Source organism: Acyrthosiphon pisum, chromosome A3 (assembly GCF_005508785.2).
Source record: "Acyrthosiphon pisum isolate AL4f chromosome A3, pea_aphid_22Mar2018_4r6ur, whole genome shotgun sequence".
Taxonomy (NCBI): Eukaryota; Metazoa; Arthropoda; class Insecta; order Hemiptera; family Aphididae; genus Acyrthosiphon; species Acyrthosiphon pisum.
This window is the reverse complement of record NC_042496.1, coordinates 40,872,269-40,893,631: the sequence shown is the minus strand read 5'-3', so window position 1 is coordinate 40,893,631 and position 21,363 is coordinate 40,872,269. Positions and strand designations below refer to the sequence as shown.

Below are 21,363 nucleotides of genomic sequence, written 5' to 3'. Positions count from 1 at the left end.
TTTTGAGTTACAGTAAAATTAAGTTTTCGTTTTTGTCAAAAATTGGTTTTGCGTAAAAATTCGCGTTTTTCCGTTATTTTTTTAAGGTTTTTCCTGCCGCTTTTGAAAAGTATTGGGAAATTTTCACTTTTGACCCCCCAAAGTACCAACTAGATTCACTTTCCTTTCAGAAAAGGTACAACTTTTGAAAATCGAAGCATTTTTACTGCTCCAAAAGTTGTCGTCAGACACAAAAAAAAAAAAAAAAAAAAAAAAACAAAAAAAAAAACACACATCATTGTAAAATCAATACATTCATCACTTCGTTCAAAATCTAAAACTAAAAACAATTGGAAACTGAATATTTCCGTAAACAGCTAAAAAAAATAAAAATTTTTTGAAAATTTTTTTATGAATAGAAAATTATAATATAAACATTAAATAAAAATCCTATGTATCCCGTTTTTCCATAACTGTTTTAACTTTTAAGTTTCTCCTGGCGCTTTTGAAAACTATTATTGGAATTTCAAATTTTATTAACCTCCCGAATGCACCAAATAGATTCACTTTCCCATTGAACAATAAACTGTTTAAGAAGCTGTTTTACTGCCCTAAACGGTGATGACAGACACAGAAATTAAAAAAATTCAAAACACATGCCATTGTAAAATCAATACATTAATAGCTCAGCTCAAAATCTAAAAACTGTATAAAATGTTATTCAGTAAAATATTGCTTTTAAATAAATCTTTCAAACTTCAAGTACTCACTACAGCCAAACGAGCAAATATTAGCAACTAATGATGATATTTTGTAATTGTGGTCTAAGTGATGGTGTAAATAGCGTCATGTAACTTTATGAAAAAAAATAATTAAAATTGTATATATTTATCAAAGTGAATAGATTTATTATCGTATTATTTTTAACATTGTTAATTTCCATTACCACATACGGATTAATAACAGTTGTAATTTCATAAGATTTTTAAATTAAAGAAAATTAAATTATATGACAATTACTTACTGACAAAATATTATAGCTATTATAAAAAAAAAACATATTTTGTCCACTTCAATTAATATTTTATTGGTACCTATAGCTAATAATATTTTGCAATACGTCTCACATATTAATACGCCCAAGGTATTATAGAAAACATTTTCGCTTTCTTTATTTGAGTATTTTCAAATTCAAAATATCAACTTTTGGCCAACTATTTTCATTTTTTAACCACTGTTGGGCGTGGAGGTGAATTACTATGTAATGATATGAGATTTGTAGTTTTTATGGCTTGTATACTTGTAAATACCTACTAAGTTGTAATGACATTTTTGAATGATTTTAGATGTGAGTTATTGATTTTTTCCTATTATTAGATACCTATTATAGTATTATGTATGATGGCGATAATTTTATCCATTTATTAAAGGATAAATAAATATTTGTTTTTTTGTCTTTTAATTATATAATATAATATTATCAGTGCCGGATTAAAGGGTGGGAGAAAGGGAATATTTCCTCCCGGATTACATTCAAATGTATCTCATGACCAGTCATTACTCATAAATCATAATTAATAACAAATAAACATACGATTTTGTTTTATTTAAAAATATGTTGGTATATAAAAGTAAGTAGTTCACAGCTTACATTAATGTGGTTATATTTTTAATATAGACACTTGTAGTGAATGACTTTTCGCGTTTTCAATAAACTCCAAGTAAATGGGTCAAGTATATATTCTAAGTAAATAAGCATGAAAATTAATCGCTCGACGATTGAAAAAGGAAATCAAAAATGCATTCTATATCCACATAATTTTCGTAATTATAACGTTTTACAAAGTTGAAATTATTGTTAATAAAGGGCGCACCTTATATACATACCTACTGCGGAATGAATGCGGCTACAGTGTATTCTTTTTATTATCAAGTATTGTTTTGTTTGACATGCAAAATAGCGATTTAGGAAAAAAATATGCAAAAAAAAATAAATAACACACGGTACCTTGCTGCTCATGGAAAGGTACGAAAGTATAAATGGAAACTTAATAGCTCGTACTGTAGAAGGGATTGAACCCAAACAGATTGGTTTTGACATGCAAAACAAACGCTCGCCCGTCGCTTGGTGTTTTTCCTTATTGCCGACGCCGTCATGGATAAGGTGAGCAATTAAAATATCTCTACTATTTTAGTTTATTTTTAAGTATGGGTTTTTGAGTTTTTTTAAAATCTGTTGACTTGATCAAATTCCAGTTTCCTTTTTCCTATATAAAGTTTAAACGTATACCTAGATATTGTGCGTGTTTGTGCTTTTCCACACTGAAATCCGGTTATTTTTTTTTCAGAGGGTTGTGGGATAATCATGATTATCATTCTGATGATCACTTGCATTTTTTTTTCTAAATATACCTACTCAGGTGTTTGATTTTTTTTTTATTATTAAATTACATTTTATGTATTTAACTATTTTTATATTTGATCAAACATATTTAATAATAATTCTAATTTATTTCGAAATCCTAGCATAATAATACTATTGTTTAATTGTACCTATGCATATTTAGAATTTTTGTAACATAGTTGCGGTTATACTATATCTTTATCGTGGTAAGGAAGGGGTATCTATTTTTTACCGTCGATAGACACCCACATAAATAGATATTTGAGTTTGATGTATGCTTAAAACATTAATCATTTGTAAACTGTATTTATTATACATAAATACATAATATTATATGTAAAGTGAAATTGTGAAATAAATTTGTTTTATGTCAAAATGAGACACACTATACACATATAAAAAAGTAAAAAAAATCGGTACCTATCTACTTAAATCGTAAAAATTCGGAAAGTCTCATTGTTAGATATATTGTATAAATAAATAATGATAATTTTCAAAAAAATATACACATCATTAATTAAGTAGGTTTATTAGGTTAAAGACATTTTGATATTTTAGAAAAACAAATTTAGATAATTGCGTTGTCATAGATGGCAGTTTTTTTAGATTAACTTGGCCCGTGGAAGCTGAATGCCTGAATACAACTTTAAAAACCATTAACTATGTGAATAAAAATAAAGGGCTCATGATTTAATAAGTTATGAACGATTTATAATGAATCGCAATATATTATATACTAATATATATCAACAAAAATAGTAAATATTATAATACTAATATTATTAATTAACTGCGTGTGTATCGGAATATATACTATATAGGTACTATTGCAATATTTACACTTCCCTAACTGATGTCTGATTATAAATGTGTATGCACCAGATAGTTAGTAGGTACCTAAATTATATACCTACGTTAGAATTTTGATAACTTGTTTAATATTATGTTAGTTGTCGACTAACAAATAGTCGCTTATGATGTTAGGTACCTACGGTTAACTATACATCGTGAAGTCTTAACACTAGGGTAAATAGACACAAATGTCTTAAATTTTTAACATCGTTATTATAATATTATATAGCTAAAGAAGCTTAGGCAGGAGGACAGGCATATTAATTTTAAATCTTTATAGTTTTATGGGTAAAAGGAATTTGTTTTATATAACAACTTCGATAGGGTGCTTGTTCACCACGAATTAAGATATTATCTTAATTCTGTATACTTGTATCACATATTATGTGACGGTATCAGGTATATTAGTTTGTAATATAATTATTTGATTTCATAATGATAAAATAAAGATTTAAAAAATCTTTGTTCTCAAAGTTTATATTATCTGATTGTTTTGTAGGAACTATATTATAGTATCTATTTATTAATTAATAAAACGTTTTTAGTAGTATAGTGTTTTTGCTTAATGCTTTGTGGTAGATATCAAAATACCATAAGTATTGCGATAATAATAATAATTAAAAAAAATGCAAACAGTATTAAATTAATATTAATATAATAAAAGACGTTAAACGTAATGGAAACGAAAATAATTGTTTTGTTATTGTTAAATGTTATTATGCTAATACAATAGTAGACAGACATCATTGTTTATTTTGCAGTCACGAATATTAAAATTCATACATACTATTATTTTGTATTATGCTTGCTCTTGCAGTGTACAGTCTACTCAATAGATGACATATTATTTGATTTCATTTGTTAGTATGTAGTTGAAAATTGAACAGTTTTGAACTTTTGGTCACTACTCACTGAATTTACATAGGTATATACTAATGGTATTAAAAAAGTAATTATTGTTTGCATGGCTGCATGTTTCCATTAATTGTACTAGCTATAGGCTACTAAATATTTATTTATTAAAAGAAATAGGATTCTTTTAGCACTAAAATTACTGAAGTACCTACTTAGAACTATGATATGCCATTAAAACATAAAAAAATTATTAAAATATTGTTTGATAAAAATAAATATTCCTATATATAAATAAATATTTAGTAAAAAGTACTAATATTCACTTGAATGAAGATATTGAATTTAAAATTGGTATTTATCTTATCTTTTCACAACTTTTAACTTTTACTGTATTTTCATTTATTTATATATTATAGGTAGGTACCTAATAAAAGCATACTAAAAAATACATTCAATTATATAAACATAGCCGCAACAATCCTTTGTAAGCCCAGCATATGTTGGGCGTTCTAAACAGAGACTCTGATAGTCTGATACCTTCAAATAGACTATGAAATTTATGAAAAGCACTAAATAAATCAAATTTAATAGGTTTAGAACTAATAGGAAATAAACGGCACCAAATTGGGAAAATAGGTAGGTAGCATTAAAATTTAAAATGTTTTATTTGGAACCCTTGGTGCATAAAACAAACGTATAGCTTACTCTATTTTTATCAGTACCTCCATATTCTATAACAATTATTAGCAAATGATATATAATTTGAGCAATATTTTATAATAGGTACACCTATATTTAGATAAATAATATTCGAAAAAAGTGGATTTAGGTATAGTGGTGTACGGTATACCACATATGGTTAATACGCATTTAATCATCGCTTTAATACGCATTTTTGTGACCATTGAACTGAATATCGTGTTGTTTTGAATTAATTATTTATTTCGTATTTCAACTATGTTTTCATAAAGACCATATTATATAAAACACCGTGTTTTGCCAAAAGACACACGAACATAACATAACACTGATCGATATATGGTTAACATTACCATATGACTATATAAATATATCATATAATATGTATTATGTTATGTGTATGTGCAGCGAGTATGAGTATACACTATACGCGTACCTACTTATTATATATTTCAATATTTATACATATATATATTTAGTATACAACACGTATATATCCATTGAATAGAAATATATTGGAAACAGTTTTATGAGTTGTTGTTTTTTATTAGTATACATTAGAAAGAGACAGGTGTGTGTTATTAAATTTAAAAGGAAGGGGAATTGTCGAGGAAACGTACTGAAAAACATTAAATAATTAATTCACGATTATATTATAATATACTATTTTGGAACAATTAAAAAAAATTTTACATATTATTATACTTTAATATGGACATTAGCTATTTATAAAATTGTCGTCAACAATTTTGAAATTTTTCCCGGTGTTATTTTACATACATAATATGAATACCAATTGCCCGCTGCAGGTTTTATGTGTTTTACGTGTATTATTGCGTATATTTTAGTTGAATTTTTAAGATATTTTTTATTTTTTTAATTAGATAATTTAACCTAACCTAACAGAAATTCTAAATCTCAGTTTTTGATACTGACAAGATAAATCCTAATTGTATATATAGTCTCATAATATAATATTTAGATGACACCTATACTATACCTACAGGCTACAACCTACATTGAATATAAATATAAAACTAATGTGATTACTATGCTATAATGTAGTTTATAAAAGGGGAAAAATTAATTTCGTAATGCTTAAAAAAGTTCTGTACTCCTTTTTAAACATTTATTTAAATGATAAAACATCTGCGAGTATAATACAAACGACAAACGTCATTTTTTGTGTAAGTACTATTTTTTATGTTATTTTTGTTTAACGTCATCGGTCATCTTCAACTCATTGTCATTAATTATTTGGCTTATTGTAAATAGTAATAGTAATTTTATACAATGAATTAAAATTATAAGAACGCACAGAAATACTTTTAAAATGTTTGGTTTGATATACAATTTAGATATTTTAAAATATAATATTGATTTTACTTTTTTATTAAATACATATCATAATAAATATAATACATATATAATAGGTACATATTATTTTACGTATAATAAATTGTAATATTACGTAATTTTGCACTGTGTAAAATGTGTCTAATGACTAATAAATACAAAAATATTATAAAGTAAAACATATTTTCTCGTTTACTTTGTATTCTTAATTCATTATCAAATATCAGAATCTGTACTATACTTACTTATGCCTTCGAGGCGTTGATATAAACATTAATAAATAAAATATATTTTCTGCACATACCTAATAGTTTTGTCCAATATCCAATAGCTAATCAATACATATACGAATATAACAATAATTCATTTGAACTTTAAAGAACCTACCTATTGTTTATAGAAATACATTTACATAATTTTGTTATTTGGAGCTTTGGAAGTTTGGGGTAGATTTCGAATACAAATAAAACTTTATTACAAAAAAAGAACTTCAGAAATCCAATATCGAAGAACATTTTACGTAATATGATTACAAATATGTGTTTAGACTTTATAGGTATATTGTATTATTGTATATAGTATTGTATAAACTATAGTCTATAAGTAAATAAGGTATGTATACTATATTTAATCAGAAGTGGTTAAACTTGATGAGTAAGGGGTGAGAGTAAATTGTCAAATTATCTCCAACTCTCTAAAAAAAATCTTAAGTAAAATACATATTAATTAAATAAGAATACAAAATTATTTTCATATAGGTATCAACTACATTATATATATTATTATCCACATAACATATAGGTGACATGATATAATAATTATTAATAATGCATATAACAATGTAATATACAATTATTGAATGATATAATTTGATACTTTTAGTATTTTTTTTTTATCAATTTTTATGTTTTGATATACCTACTTAACTTTTGAATATTATTATTATATTTTTAATATTATAATAGGTAATAAATAGGTGGTAAATGGTAATATATAATATTAGTAATATTACCATGTTTACAGTATTCCAAATATAAATTATGGTACATTATAAATTATGTTATATTATACTAGGTATCCGTAGTGGTTAGGCCTATAACATAATTAAACACCCATAGGCTATAGCCATTACATGAAGTATGACTTTATAGTTTAATTTCAACAATAAGTGATTAGTGTTTAGACAAATTGTTGAAACAACTTGATTATCGTGTGATAATTGTATAATATATTTATAATACATTGATAATTTAGTTTTGTAATTGATAGTTTTTTGTTTGATCTTAGATTCTGAATGGAGCGAATGTATTGATGTGTGTTTTTTGTGTACCCATGTGTACCTACACGTTTTAGAAAAATAGTTTTCAATTTTAACTTTAAAGTATGGTGTCTGCTGTCTGGTAGACAATTGGGTCTAGTTGGTACTTTTCGGAGGTCAAAATAATCGGGAAGGACAAAAAAACGGTTTTAATGCAAATCAGTTTTTGACAGAATCGATTTTCATATTTTGTTGTAATTCAAAAACAAATAACCGTAGATACATTAGATACTTGAATTTTTCTCGAAGTCTTTATATCAACATTTTCTATATATGATATAATTTTCAAAATATTTTGATTCTTTTGGAGCTATTTATATAGACATTTTGAATTGTTAGGTACCTATATATAATATGTCGTTTGGTCAAAAAGTTTGCATATTAAATCTGTCCTCACAAGTTGTTATTACTGAAATTTAAAAAAAAACTTGAGTGTAAATTAAACGTGTACCTACCTAAAATAACGATTTCTCATCAAACAAGATTTTTGTTCAAAAAATCAAACTTCGAAACTTAAAAAATTCCATGTACTTAATGAAAATTTAAAAATTGTTAGACTTAATTTAAGCTATTTATTGAATTTTTTAAATTAATAATTTTGTTAGTTTTTTTTTAGTGTTAATAAATATGTTCAGACTCAGTCAAAAAGCTTGATAATTTAATAAAACATCCTACCTAAGTTGTTCTTATTGGAAGTTAAAAATATTAAAAATAAAAAATATTCACGATTTTTTTAACAAGCGTCTGAAGTTCAGTTTTGGAAATAAATTAGATATTTTAATGAAGAATAACGATTTTAATTTTTAATTTTTTTTTTTATAATTCAAATATTTATTTGTAAGGACTTGAAACTTTTTTGTCTATAATTATATTTTACTAGATAACTATTCCACCCAACGTTACCCGTGCCAAAATTTGTTTTTTTTTTATAGTTATATAATATGTACCAATGTCATATCCATTTAAATAGTAAAAAAAAAGAAGTTATTGATTTTCGAGAAACAAAGCCAAATTCAATTATGAGCCATCCTGCATTCCGTTATCCTGCCTGGGCATATTTATTTACTTCTGTACATTTAATAATGGATAAAAAAAATGTTAAAAATTACAGGTGGTTCATATTCTAATGAGATTCCATTATTGTTAATCTCGATGGACTAAATATATTATATATTTTTTTAATAATTAACCTGAATAAAAATATTCCATTTTGCTGTATATTTGATTCAACTTAAATTAATTTAAACTAATGCAAACATTTAGCGTAACGCGAGTGAATAAACAATATTTTTGACTTTTTGATTTGTTGTACCTATAGATGTACAGATTTTTTTGAGTTCTAAACAGCGGTTGTCTCGCTTTTCAGATGATTCAGCAGATCTCCTAACAAATTATTAGTTGCAACGTATATCTGGTTGATATTATACTAATATTTTATTTTTTGGGTGGCGTTCCAAATAATTTCCAAACTTACTTAATGTTTGTTGACAGATGAGGCGTTGAAAAATAGTTTTATTTATTTTCAATTGGAATTTTATTTGAAATTTTAAAAAACAATTTTTATTTTAAGAATATTGAAAATAAAAGTAAAGCAAACTATCGTTCGGTATAATGATAAGTGTGTTTTCATTAGGCATATCGATAATATTAAAAACGTAATGGTGTTTTGATTCACAGATAAAAATGTATCGTTTTTATTCAAAAAAAAATTATAATATCAAGTGGAATTTTTATCAAATAAAACTTAGTTAAATTTGATCCTTAAATCAACGCACCCTATAATGGGCTAATAAATACTTATCAGTTATCATATGGTACCGATATGGGCACACGGTATACACCCACGACCCACCATTACCGTCCTACCTTGTATAATAATATATTTAATTCTGTTCATTATTTCAGAATCAAAGAGCTAGAGAAATAATTTGAATTACCTGTGTTGTACCCATACAGAAATCATAGTTATTGTCTCGTATATAGACTATATATATATATATGGTACCTACACTAAAAACACAAATTAAGGCGATTGTACTTATATATTACCTATAACATTCAGTGTAGTTCCCAGACAACATTTTGTAATGATAATATTATAATAGTATTATAATAACGTTATACTAATATTATTCGTTATTATAATGTTATAATAATATTATTAAACAAAAAATTGCTGTCTGGGTTGCTAAGTTTTATATATTTTTATTTTTAAAGGTACCTACTCGCTATACTTATATTATATTACTATGAGTTTGTCTATGAAGGCGCCTACTTAGATAGCAGGTACCTAAGTCATTTAATCAGTTCATGGTCATGCTGCATGCACGTGTCAAAATAACGCACAATTATTTTTAACATATTATTAGGTATGTAAAAAAAATTTTGTTCCATACAATTTTAAATTAAATTGTTCATTTTATAGCTAGGTTACAACATTCTACATATTTCCATGTTATTTATTATACACAAGTAGGTACCTACTAAAATATACCTTAATTCATGTTATGAATCGCACATTTTTGGTTATAATAAATGTGATTATTTTTAATACAATATTAAACGTGCAACCTATAATAATGAAATACGCAACACTCATTTTTTTTTTAGTCAAAGAACAAAAATATTAAAATGCACGAATGTATAATGAATTTTTAAATCACGAAACTTACTTGCGAATTATTATATTGCCACTGTACGAAAAACACGCGAGTTTACATGGGAACGTATTTTATTACCTTCTCGTGCACTAAATATTTTGTATAATATCACGTCATTTTATAGCTTTATACCTATACTATTGTATCAGTGGCGCAATTAAGGCTTGGTTATATGGGAAGGGGTGGCATTAGAATATATAATTTTCAAATTATACGCAGGTCAAAAAATTTTTTGATCTGCTTGTATTAAGACCCAGCTGAACTCAAATTTTTCAATAAACAGTTTTCTTTACATAGACCTCTTTTTTTCAACTTATAGAAACTTTTTTTCATGATTGTTCAATTAAGTTTTACGTTGACAATATATATAGTACCTACCTATAGTTCAACTGAACTATTTGTCTTCTAAATATTACATTTTTATTATTTACATACCTACTATAACATATAAGTTAACCTTTTGGATATGTTATACAAATATGATATTTTATAGTACGTTTACGACCACCTTTAAACAGCTGTAATAACAACTATAGATTTGTCAGTATTATTTGATTTATATACTTAATATTAGGTAGGTATAGAATATATTTGGTATGTGTTGCTTATTTACAATTTGCGAACAACAATAAAGTCAAATATTGTAAACTGTCATTTATGAACTTTAAATTTAGGTATAGTTATTTTTATTGACTTTTATAAACCTAAAACATACAGGACTACACAAATATATATAAATATACATATTATAGTCTATTATTTACAGTAGGTACATTTATTTGAAAAATTTAAAAACATAAAATATTATTTGAACAGGCTGATTGATAAAAGCAGATAGGTATTTGATTTAATTATTATTTGTTTTATCCGACGTCCATTTGAATAAATATTTTCACCTAAATCAATGCTGTCTGTCCACGTAGATGGTAGATGCAATGTCTATATAGATGACTAAGGTAACTGCTGTATGGAAATATTCAAATATAGGATATAACCATTATAGAACACAGTAACTATATGTCTATATAGAATTAAAAGTCAAGCTTAACTATATAGTATTGAGTATTCTCTATTTGTCTACGGTAGTGGTATTCTCTATAATATAGAGAATACCTAGGTACCACTAATTGATACTCGATAGTCAATATAGAGTCTATCAAGTATCAATTATTCAACAATTGAACAATGTATAACTCTTACAATTATTATAAATTAATAATTATTGCTCTCGCACCAGATTAAATGATTTGAGTTTTTAATAATATGTTAATCAGTGGCACCTTTGAGTTTTTTTTTAATAGAGATGCCAAAATGTAAACAGGCCACTTCTTCTTTATCATTGTTAATAGGTATATTATTATGTATAACAGAATTAACACATAATATGTGGTTAATTGTTTCCCTAATCTTAAAGATATTATAACTTAAGAGTTAAGGTTTAGATACCAAAGACAAAACATTAAACAATAAATACAATGAGAATCATATAAGAGTTGGCATTTTTTACGAAGTGAGCGGGGTCTGCATAACATATAACATCCCATAAGAATTTAATGTAAAGCTACGGACTTAAAAAAATACGGCAAATATCATTAAAAAGTAAAAACACAACATTCAATGATAAATAGACAAAGTGTATCATTGTATTCGTAGGTAATATTATATAAGCGACCGGTGAACCCCCCCCCCCCCCATTTGCAGCCGATCCCGCGCACAGCATCTATATAATATTATCATCGTTTGTTGTCCAAGCTGTCGCCCACGCATGGCTAGGAGTGGTCTAGGACGCACGCGTACATTGCATACTCATAGTATCTCCGTACCAGGAATGCATGAACCGCATCGCTCGTCCTGGTAACGCGGTAACGCGCGGGAACCAAAGTGTTTTTGACCCGGTGAGCGGCTCTTTCCCGCGGTGACCATGACGTGTCGCGGTGTCTTGACGTGTCGCGGTGTCTTGACGATACGACATCGAAATCCGGTACCAGAATTTTCGGGGACTTCAAGAAGAGAGGACGTTATAGGGTAATCGGGAAAAAAATCCCCTTGATTGATAGATGGGCTATTTATGGATTAGGTCACACGTCCCGTTGTAATAATTATGTACGTAGGTACTATACCTATTTGGGGATTGGTACCTAAACTCATGGGCGGAAATCCAGTAACATTTCAGGGGAGGAGGCTAGATGGACTTTTGGAGGACTAACCCCGTTAGCTCCCCCCCCCCATCACCGATCACCACCTATGAGTAAACTCCTACAAATGTAACATCTTACATAGACATATTGTTAACTCCGATAAACGATAACAAAATACAAAAAAAGTAAATTCATTTTTAAAAAGGTAGACGAGGGGTACCTCTCATACCGCTGCTGTGACCTCCTAGCACACTTATATAAATTATCAAATTTAATAATTTCCACCAGTTTAAATCGTTTAATTACCATACATAATTAAATATTAAAAATCCAAATGACAGGTAGATATATATAGGTAAAAAAATCAAAATAATGTTAAAAAGAAATCAGTAGAAAAATATGTCTTCGTATTTTCGACATTAAAAATAAATTATCTGTCTTGCAATACAATTAATAAATTTAGCTACCTATATAAATAAAAACTTAAATAATATAATATTAAAATAAATTTAATCATTAACCAAGTGTTTGTATTTTTCTATATTTATTATTTTCAAGTTATCATTTTTAGCTTTTTGAGCTTTCCAATTCCAAAATCGTGTAGGTATTCAATTAAAACGCTGGAGTGTAGGATATTACCCTATTTTTTTTTCAGGTAAAAACAGGCCCTATATTTAGTGCTAATGTTCGTATGCATATAGTCAACGAATGGGTATGTGTCACATAAGACATAAAACAGAAAAATTATGATTTCTTATGTGACACATACATTTACTATGCATAAGGGCATAAGGCCTAATTGTGGATGGGATTTTAATGCCAAAAAAATTAACAAAATTACTCTCAAGTAATATTGTAGTAGCCTCACCATTGCAGGCAATATAGTCATATTAGAGAGGCTGACAATAATTAAAATACATAGTTGTGTACATAGTTGCAAGATTGTAATTATAATCAATTACTCGTTCGAAATTTGATTTTTACACATAGAAATAATTTGTTTATAGGAAAATGAAATAAAAAATATCTATTGGCGTTTAAATAAATATAGGTAAAATTAAACTAATTAGTAGTTAGTTAAACGAAAAAGATATAGTATAAAGTAGGTACTTCCTTTTCAAAAATGTTGTTTTATAATGTTATTAAATTATTCAAACAAATATTTTCAAAGATGTTAATTTTAATGTTTTTTTAAATAATGAGTGTTAAAAAAAATCATAATATATAATACCTACCTATATATATTATATTTACTATAGATAATCTTATTTTTCTAAAAGACACCCAGAAGAATGTTATTAGAAAATTGAACCAAATAATAAAACTACCTAAATATATTGTAATTCTATTAAAAATACAACTGATTAACATAATTTATATAAGTACCTAACAAAAACCTAACATAAAACCTCAGGTTTTCCGGATAGGCTAATTATCGGCCCACCTAGTTTTAGAATTTCTAACCTTTGTCTACAGCTACAGCTAATTATTTGAACACTTATTAACTTATACATTATTATTATTATATGCAATAATATAATAATTTTTTGACTAAAAATAATTTGTTACGGTACGTGGTTTTCATTTACTATAATATATAGGTATATTATGTTTAGCCCACACCGTTGAAAAATCCCGGATACGGCGCCACTGGGCCCTACAATCGCTTCCGTTTTCCTCTTCCGGAACGATTATTGTCGCATTCAGCGTCCCGATATTTACGGTCGACCGCGTTGCAAAGTGTATTTTTACTCATCGTTAATGGCTTCCGGCCGAGCTCGATTGCGCGATTTTTGTGTATTTAGTTATAGTGGCGGTTGATATATTATGACCGTGCGGGAGGTGACGATATTTAATGACAGTTGCACTTAGCAAGCATTAAGTGGTATATTGTTTTATAACCGGACGCTGCCAAAAATAAAGATAATATTTTTTTTTCTCGAATAGAACATTTCCCAATTTGTGTACTGTACCTACTGTGCAAGGCAGGGGCGGACTGGGCCTGTAAATGACCATTAACCCCCAATTATTGGAGGCCCCGTATTCAGAAAAATTCAGAGGAAAAATTAGTATTTTTACTAAAAAAATAACATAATTCCAACTGCAATCACGCCAATAATATATTATTATCAAGGAGTATCGCTTTATAATATTAAATATTCAGAAATTACGGTTGAAGATAATAATGATGTAAGATGTACCAGTGGCGTAGCGAACTTTAAATCATATGGAAGCCAACATATTATTATGACCTTCCCCACCCTACTCCAATTGATGTGTACGATACTCATATGCTCAAATAGGGAGGTGGGATATCACCCAAAATTAAGTTCAAAGACTGATCGTGCATGTTAGCTTTATGAGGTTATAGCCCACCACCACCCCCCAGAAACCAGAAGCAATTGCTTCTGAAAAACATGATTCGCTACGCCACTGAGATGTACTATCCCCTACCTAATTACGGCCTCTTTGCGATTATTAATGAAGGGCCCCGCGCTCTCGTAAATCAAGGGCCTAGTATCCTACAGGACAGTAGGTCGGTGGGCTAGTCCACCTCTGCTGCGAGGGTACAATTTCAATGAAAAAACTGGGGGTACTGAAACCTCTTTATTTTTTTCTATATTATCTTTTGTTAATGGATACCCGTCTAATAACTATTAAAATGTAAATTACACCCAAGCCCCCTCCCCACAATTTGCGCATGTTATTGGACTTAAATTATTATTTCATATTTAAAAATTGTAAAACACCAAATAAATAATAAATATTACTGGTATAAATACTATATTATTTTATTACCTATATATAGGCTATAGGTAACCATGATTACAACAAATAAAAAGTTCCAAGGGGGCATACACCCCCTCCCCCTTTATCGGCATTTTTAGAAAAATAACAACAAAACATTTTTTTTTTCTAGCATGTTGCATGTCCATTCTGTTGTGTTTGATACAAAAATAACTAATATATAATTAGTCAAAATATCGAGTCACACTAAAATTGTTATCATCTTGCGGAGGTATATTTATTCAAACAATATGTATTTGTTACAGTGGTGTAAGTTTAGGTTTCACTATTTGGAGCAACATTCTGATTGATAAAAAATAAAAAGTTCAATTATATCTAATCTATTCACAGGTTTTTAAACTAAAATACTTATGCATAATAACATAATATTTCATATATTATATTATAAATATACTGTTAATATGTTGAATTTTTTCCAGATTAAAAGGAGCTTATTTTTTTCTGAAATTGATATTTTAAAAACATGTATAAAGGGGCATTGAGTTTCAATTTGAAATATGGTTTAGAATTTTAATCATCTTAAACTTTAAACTCTTAAATATAGGTAGGTAAACAATCTATATATATATTTATTAACTTTTTTTTTTTAAATTTTAGGTGATTCCAGGTTTGTTTATTGGCAGTTTTAGAGACTCAAAAGATTTTGCTCAATTAGAAAGTAATCAAATAACTCATATAATTTCCGTACTGGATGCGCCAAAGAAAATTCATCAAGTTGGTATTTTTGAATTAAGAAAATGTTAAAAAAATGTTAACACAATTATTTTAAATTTAATTTATTTCAGGATAAAAAATATTTGTGTATTGAAGCTATAGATAGTCCTGAACAAAATCTCATACAATATTTTCAAATATGCAATGATTTTATACATAAAGCTCGTCTTAAAAATCAAAATGTTTTGGTTCATTGGTAGATAATGCATTTATAATTTTTTAGTGAAATATTAGATACATTTTGATGCGCTATAATATTTTGATATGTTTCAGTTTGGCCGGAATGTCGAGAAGTGTAACAATAGCAGCTGCTTATATTATGTCAGCCACTACAATTAAATTAAAACATGTACTTCGACTTCTGAAAGCATGTCGATCCATTGCAAGTCCCAACGAAGGATTTAATAAGCAACTCCAGTATTATGAGTGCAATTATTTATTAGAAGTGTGTAACCATGATAGAAAGTATTCTTAAGACTACTCAAAAGTTAAATGTTCTTTTCAAATTTTATAATGTGTTAAATCATTTTTTTCAGGAAAGAACAAGGTTAGCATCTATTAGCCATTCCAATAAGCAACTTTTAGCAGATGAAGAATATTGTAAAAAAATCATTCAATGTGGAGAAGATCACAAAAAATAAGAAATTTATTAATTAAAAATTTATGAAAAATAAAACAATCAATACAATTTTAGAATTAATACTCAGTAACACACTTTTTAAACATAAATAGGTATTTAAATTTAATAAAATAAAATGGAAGACAAAACTTAGAAAAATTTCTTATAAAGAAAAAAATAATAAGTTGTATAACATTAATTAGATAGATTAATAACTTAGTACAATTAATACTTATTCATTAGACTTTATTATTCTTCTGACACCTCGTCCTGGAGCTTTGGGTTTACTGAATTTCGGTTTATCAGATTCTTTTTCTGGGTATAGTTCATCTAATAAATATTTCTCATTGATGACATCATCATTATCTATTTCCAACTATAAAAAAAACATTCATTTTTCACAATCAATTAAATTTATTAAATTTCATATTAAAATAAATAGGCCCTTACTTTTTTATGAATTTTTAACTTATATAAGTTTTCTAATTCTTCGATAAAAGGTGATTTGCAACTGGAGTATAACATTCTCACTTTTATGGGACACGAGTATCCTGGCATTGAATAAATGAAAACTAAAAATGATAAAAAAATTGTAATGACAGTGTAATTATTATAAGATTTTTTAAATGTATTTAAATATTTAATGCATTTTATTTTATTAATGTTTTAATTATTTTCACAATATTTATAATGGATACAGTTTAAAATATATAGTTTTTATAATTATTGTATAATAATACTAATTTATAAATTATTAATTAGTTTATTTTGACTTTTACAACTTTGCTCACTGATGTATTAAATATTTAAGCATGATGTATAAACATTTTGATTTATATATTTTAAATTGGAGTACATTCATGAAATTCTTGAACATAAATCATTTTTATCATTTTTTCATTTTAAAATATACAGTTTATGCAATCTTAGTACAATAAACATTTGTGATATAAAGGTTTATGATGTGATTGTCTTGAAGAAGAAGCAGCTCACCAACAATACTTGATAGGAATTTTTTTTTTACCCGTGAATGATGCAATTAATTAATTTATACGGTTTAAGATATCATTGGCGTTCCGTTAGAGGATGAGAAAACAATGAAAAGTGAGTATGTGTGTTATAAGGTATTTATGCCTCTGAAGCATGTAGTAACTATGGTTAATAGGGAAAACAAAAGCATGATCATAGAATTAAATTCTGTTTTGTTTGAATGTGTGATTATTATCAGTTGTATTTTTTTAAAAGGTTGAAAGTTCTAATAGTTATAAAAGATAAAAATATATTTTAAAACTTTTGGTTAGATAAAATTGTGGATGAATATTTAATTCTGTAAATTTATATTTTTAATCTATTCAGTTTTGGTGGAAAATTTACTTTGACTATTTACTATTTAGTGTAATAACTACGATAAATGCTAAGTAGAAAATATAAATATTATTTAAAATTGTTGTCATTTAAATACACAACTGAAATTAAGGATTAATCAATTAGATCAGTTTATATATAATATAATTATAATATAATACATTTTAAATGTAGTATTTACTTACAAACAGAGTTTGTTTGGGAACCATTCCTTTTATGTTGGTACATATAAAGATGATACCTAGCATCATTTTTAGGAACTTTGTCATTGAGAAGGTTCACAGATACATTGTCAGAAGTAGCTAACTCGATACTCTCTTTTGTCATATCTAATTAAATACAAATGAACATAAAAAATAATTTCACAGGGAAAATGTTAATAGTTAAAATGTATAAATATACCAATGTAAAACTGTACGTAGTTAACTTCACTACTATCCACAAATATAGAAAGTGCTGTTACAGCAGCAACTGACATAGGAAACTTGATACCAGATACTGCTTGAGATCGACTGTCAACAGACACCGATGTACTATGTCCAACTTCAGCTTTTCGAAGTTCAGCCATTTCTTCTTCACGCATAGTTAAAGGTACTGGTGCTTTTTGAGACAGTCGACTTTGTTCCAATCCATCAAGAGTAACATCAATCTATAAGATAAACAAAAACTTTTAACTTGAATTGTCTAATATATAATACACATGTATGTACTGTCTTATGACTGTTTAATTTTCAAAACAAACATGGTATTCGGTTCAGTTCTTAAAAATCGAACTGAAAATTGTAAATATGTAATCTTAACCAATTGCCTTGTAGTTCAGTTAAAAAATCAGAGATATTAATATCACTAATGTATAAAATTGATTTTACCATGATAGTTCCATGAAGTTCTTCTTTAATTTTAGCACTACCAAATTCTTGTTTGAGTGTAGCTTTTGTAGATGCATACAACATCTTTTGTCGAATAGGTGCTACATCAGGACACCAACTTATAAGTAACCAATCATAATTTTTGGTGTCACTCTTTACATCAAATCTAAGGAAATAAAAAAATACATATTTTATATTCCATACGGATAATACAATATTATTAACAATTTAAATATTTATTATACCTATATAATACATAACATGGTACATCCGGTAGAATAAATTGCTTGACGACTTTTTCAAAATCATCTTTCCAAGATTTGTGATGTTTTTCATGACCAGATAGAGAGAGTTCCTCTAAAATAAAACAACATTAATAAATTGTGTAGGAAAGTTTATAAAAATTTAAAATCCAAGATATTAGTCCAAAATCCAAGATTATAAATTATAATTTGTATTTGAATGGAATATATATTATTAATAGCTATTTTTTCATTTAATACTTTTGAGCATTGTTTTTCTATTCTATCACATATCTATATTGTACAAGTAATTGGTATAACTCACATTCAGATATATTGGGTGATTCTTTTATCAAACAACACTCATTATTTCAAAAAGTGTAAATTTTTTTACATAGTTTCAAGTCGCTTATAAAAAACGTCTTTCTTAAAAAATTATATTTTTAAATATTTTTTATCCTTATAATTTTCTAAGTTTTTTACTTTTTTGAATGACAACATAGGGTTTTAATTTTATATTCCAAAGCAGAATATTTTTCTTAGTATTTTGATACATAAAAATCGAATTTGGGACAAGTAGTTTATGAGTTAAAAATATTCAAAGTTTATAGGTAATATATAATGTTACTTAGGTTTTAGATCCAAAACTATACATAATATAATTTTGATGTCCAGTAATAAAATTATAAATTTGTACTAAGAAAAAAAAACTAATTGAAATTTGAAACATTCTTATTTGAAGACTGTTACAGGTTATGTTATACAGGATTTTTAAAAATATTTGGGAACATTATTTTCCCTCGTTTATTAGCATTTTATTATATAATTTCTTTAATTATTAATAAAAAATATATATATATAATTATTAATCACACATAAATCATGCTATTTATTCAAAACAATTAAATTTGTACCTAATTATACCTATAAGAATAATGACATATAAATTGTCATATCAGTTAATTGTTAATATGCCGAATACTGTCAAAGGTCTTTCAAAACCATATATATAACCTTATACGAATTATCATAGGCGAAAATAGGAGGGGAGCCTTAGTGGTTTAGCCCCCAACATTTTTTAAGATTATTCAATATTATTATAGTAGGGCTTCAGCCTCCCCCCAAATATCTAACAATATTTCCGCCTGTGAGTGTTATTACATTTGAATTTTTAAGTAGAGTGCATAGTTAAGATATATAATCCATTGTGGGTATATTAAACTCTAATAATAGTGGTGAAACTCTTGTAACATTGAACTTTTATATAACTGCCTATTTAAAATTTAAATCAAAGTCAAAATAATTTATGAAATAAATTTAAATTCAATCATTTTTTTTGTATGTTATAATTTTATTTACTAATATATCCTTGATGTAGCATAGATATTTATAGATATGAATCCAATTATAATAATAAAAAACTAATCTATGCTACTGATCTTTTAGATATATTAATATAGAATATGAGTAATATACACAAAAAATAGAAATTGGACAAGGGCCAATATAAGAAACAATTTTTGAGAAATTGGATATGTTTAAAAGAGTAACGTTTTCAAAAAAGTATATTCAGATATATTTAATTTCAACGAAGATAAATAGTGGTGCTGCACTTCATCAGTAATGTTTTATTAGTAAGAATATACAATCAAATATGGCAATCAACAATTTTGTAGACAATTTCATATTTATTATTAGTATAATCAGACATAAAGGTAAAAGATCAATTTTTTTTTAAATAATGAATAATCAGGAAAGAATACTAGACAATGTTTAAATAACATTTGTTTACCCTTCTTAAGATGGCGATAACAATTTAATAAAGTAGGTACTAAAATATTGTAATATTTCATTAAATTTGAAAATGATCAACTAACCGTCTACAATAGACACTTTAATGGCCCGAACACTCTTGTCTGATGCTGCTTTGCTGAAGAACTTTCTTAGAGTGTCATTTGCTGAAACAAATTAAGAACATTATTTTTTTCTTAGAATATTAATTGTTATGTTTCACAATCAAATATACATACATTTTTTTTTAATTTACAATTATAAATCATAAAAATTGTATTTTATTTAGGTTATTAAGTTATTGAAAAAAAATACTAGGTATCATTACTTTTTAAATTTAATAGATTCAATGTTGGTGCACAATGATAAGTTATATCACATCTAATTATATTTTAATTAAATGTATTGGTATTATTTTTTTATAGTTATACTTATACATTATACCTTTGATTCCTGTCTGGTGTGACATTTTTGCATCAACAAACCACCGAAGTAAACGGTTTGAATGATCAATGAATCTCGCGTATGTCTTCGAATTAGTCCACCTCGGTCGATTGTTAATGAATAATGATACGAGTTTTCTGTTATTTTCTGTTTGTTGATTGATAATTACTATCGGGGAGGTGGTTAAATAGTTACTAAAAATAACTGAAAGTCAAGTATTATTATTTACTATTTTACTGTAATATGTTTA

At 26.6% G+C, this 21,363-nt stretch overlaps 2 protein-coding genes across 2 annotated transcripts; one reads left to right on the top strand and one right to left on the bottom strand.

Moving 5' to 3' along the window:
- The first annotated feature begins 1,057 nt into the window (after positions 1-1,057).
- On the top strand, positions 1,058-16,485 carry LOC100574429 (dual specificity protein phosphatase 22). The gene is made up of 5 exons (XM_003246905.4): positions 1,058-2,143; positions 15,667-15,783; positions 15,855-15,979; positions 16,057-16,228; positions 16,320-16,485. Exons 1-5 carry the CDS (start codon positions 2,135-2,137, stop codon positions 16,422-16,424), a joined length of 528 nt encoding a protein of 175 aa, XP_003246953.1. The 5' UTR covers positions 1,058-2,134; the 3' UTR covers positions 16,425-16,485.
- LOC100162716 (twinfilin-like) lies at positions 16,403-21,225 on the bottom strand. The gene is made up of 8 exons (NM_001162073.2): positions 21,114-21,225; positions 20,756-20,836; positions 18,882-18,993; positions 18,637-18,802; positions 18,170-18,416; positions 17,953-18,096; positions 16,853-16,974; positions 16,403-16,778 (listed from the first exon to the last, which is right to left on the bottom strand). The coding sequence occupies exons 1-8, from the start codon at positions 21,136-21,138 to the stop codon at positions 16,635-16,637; spliced, it is 1,041 nt and encodes a 346-aa protein (NP_001155545.1). The 5' UTR covers positions 21,139-21,225; the 3' UTR covers positions 16,403-16,634.
- Positions 21,226-21,363: the final 138 nt, after the last annotated feature.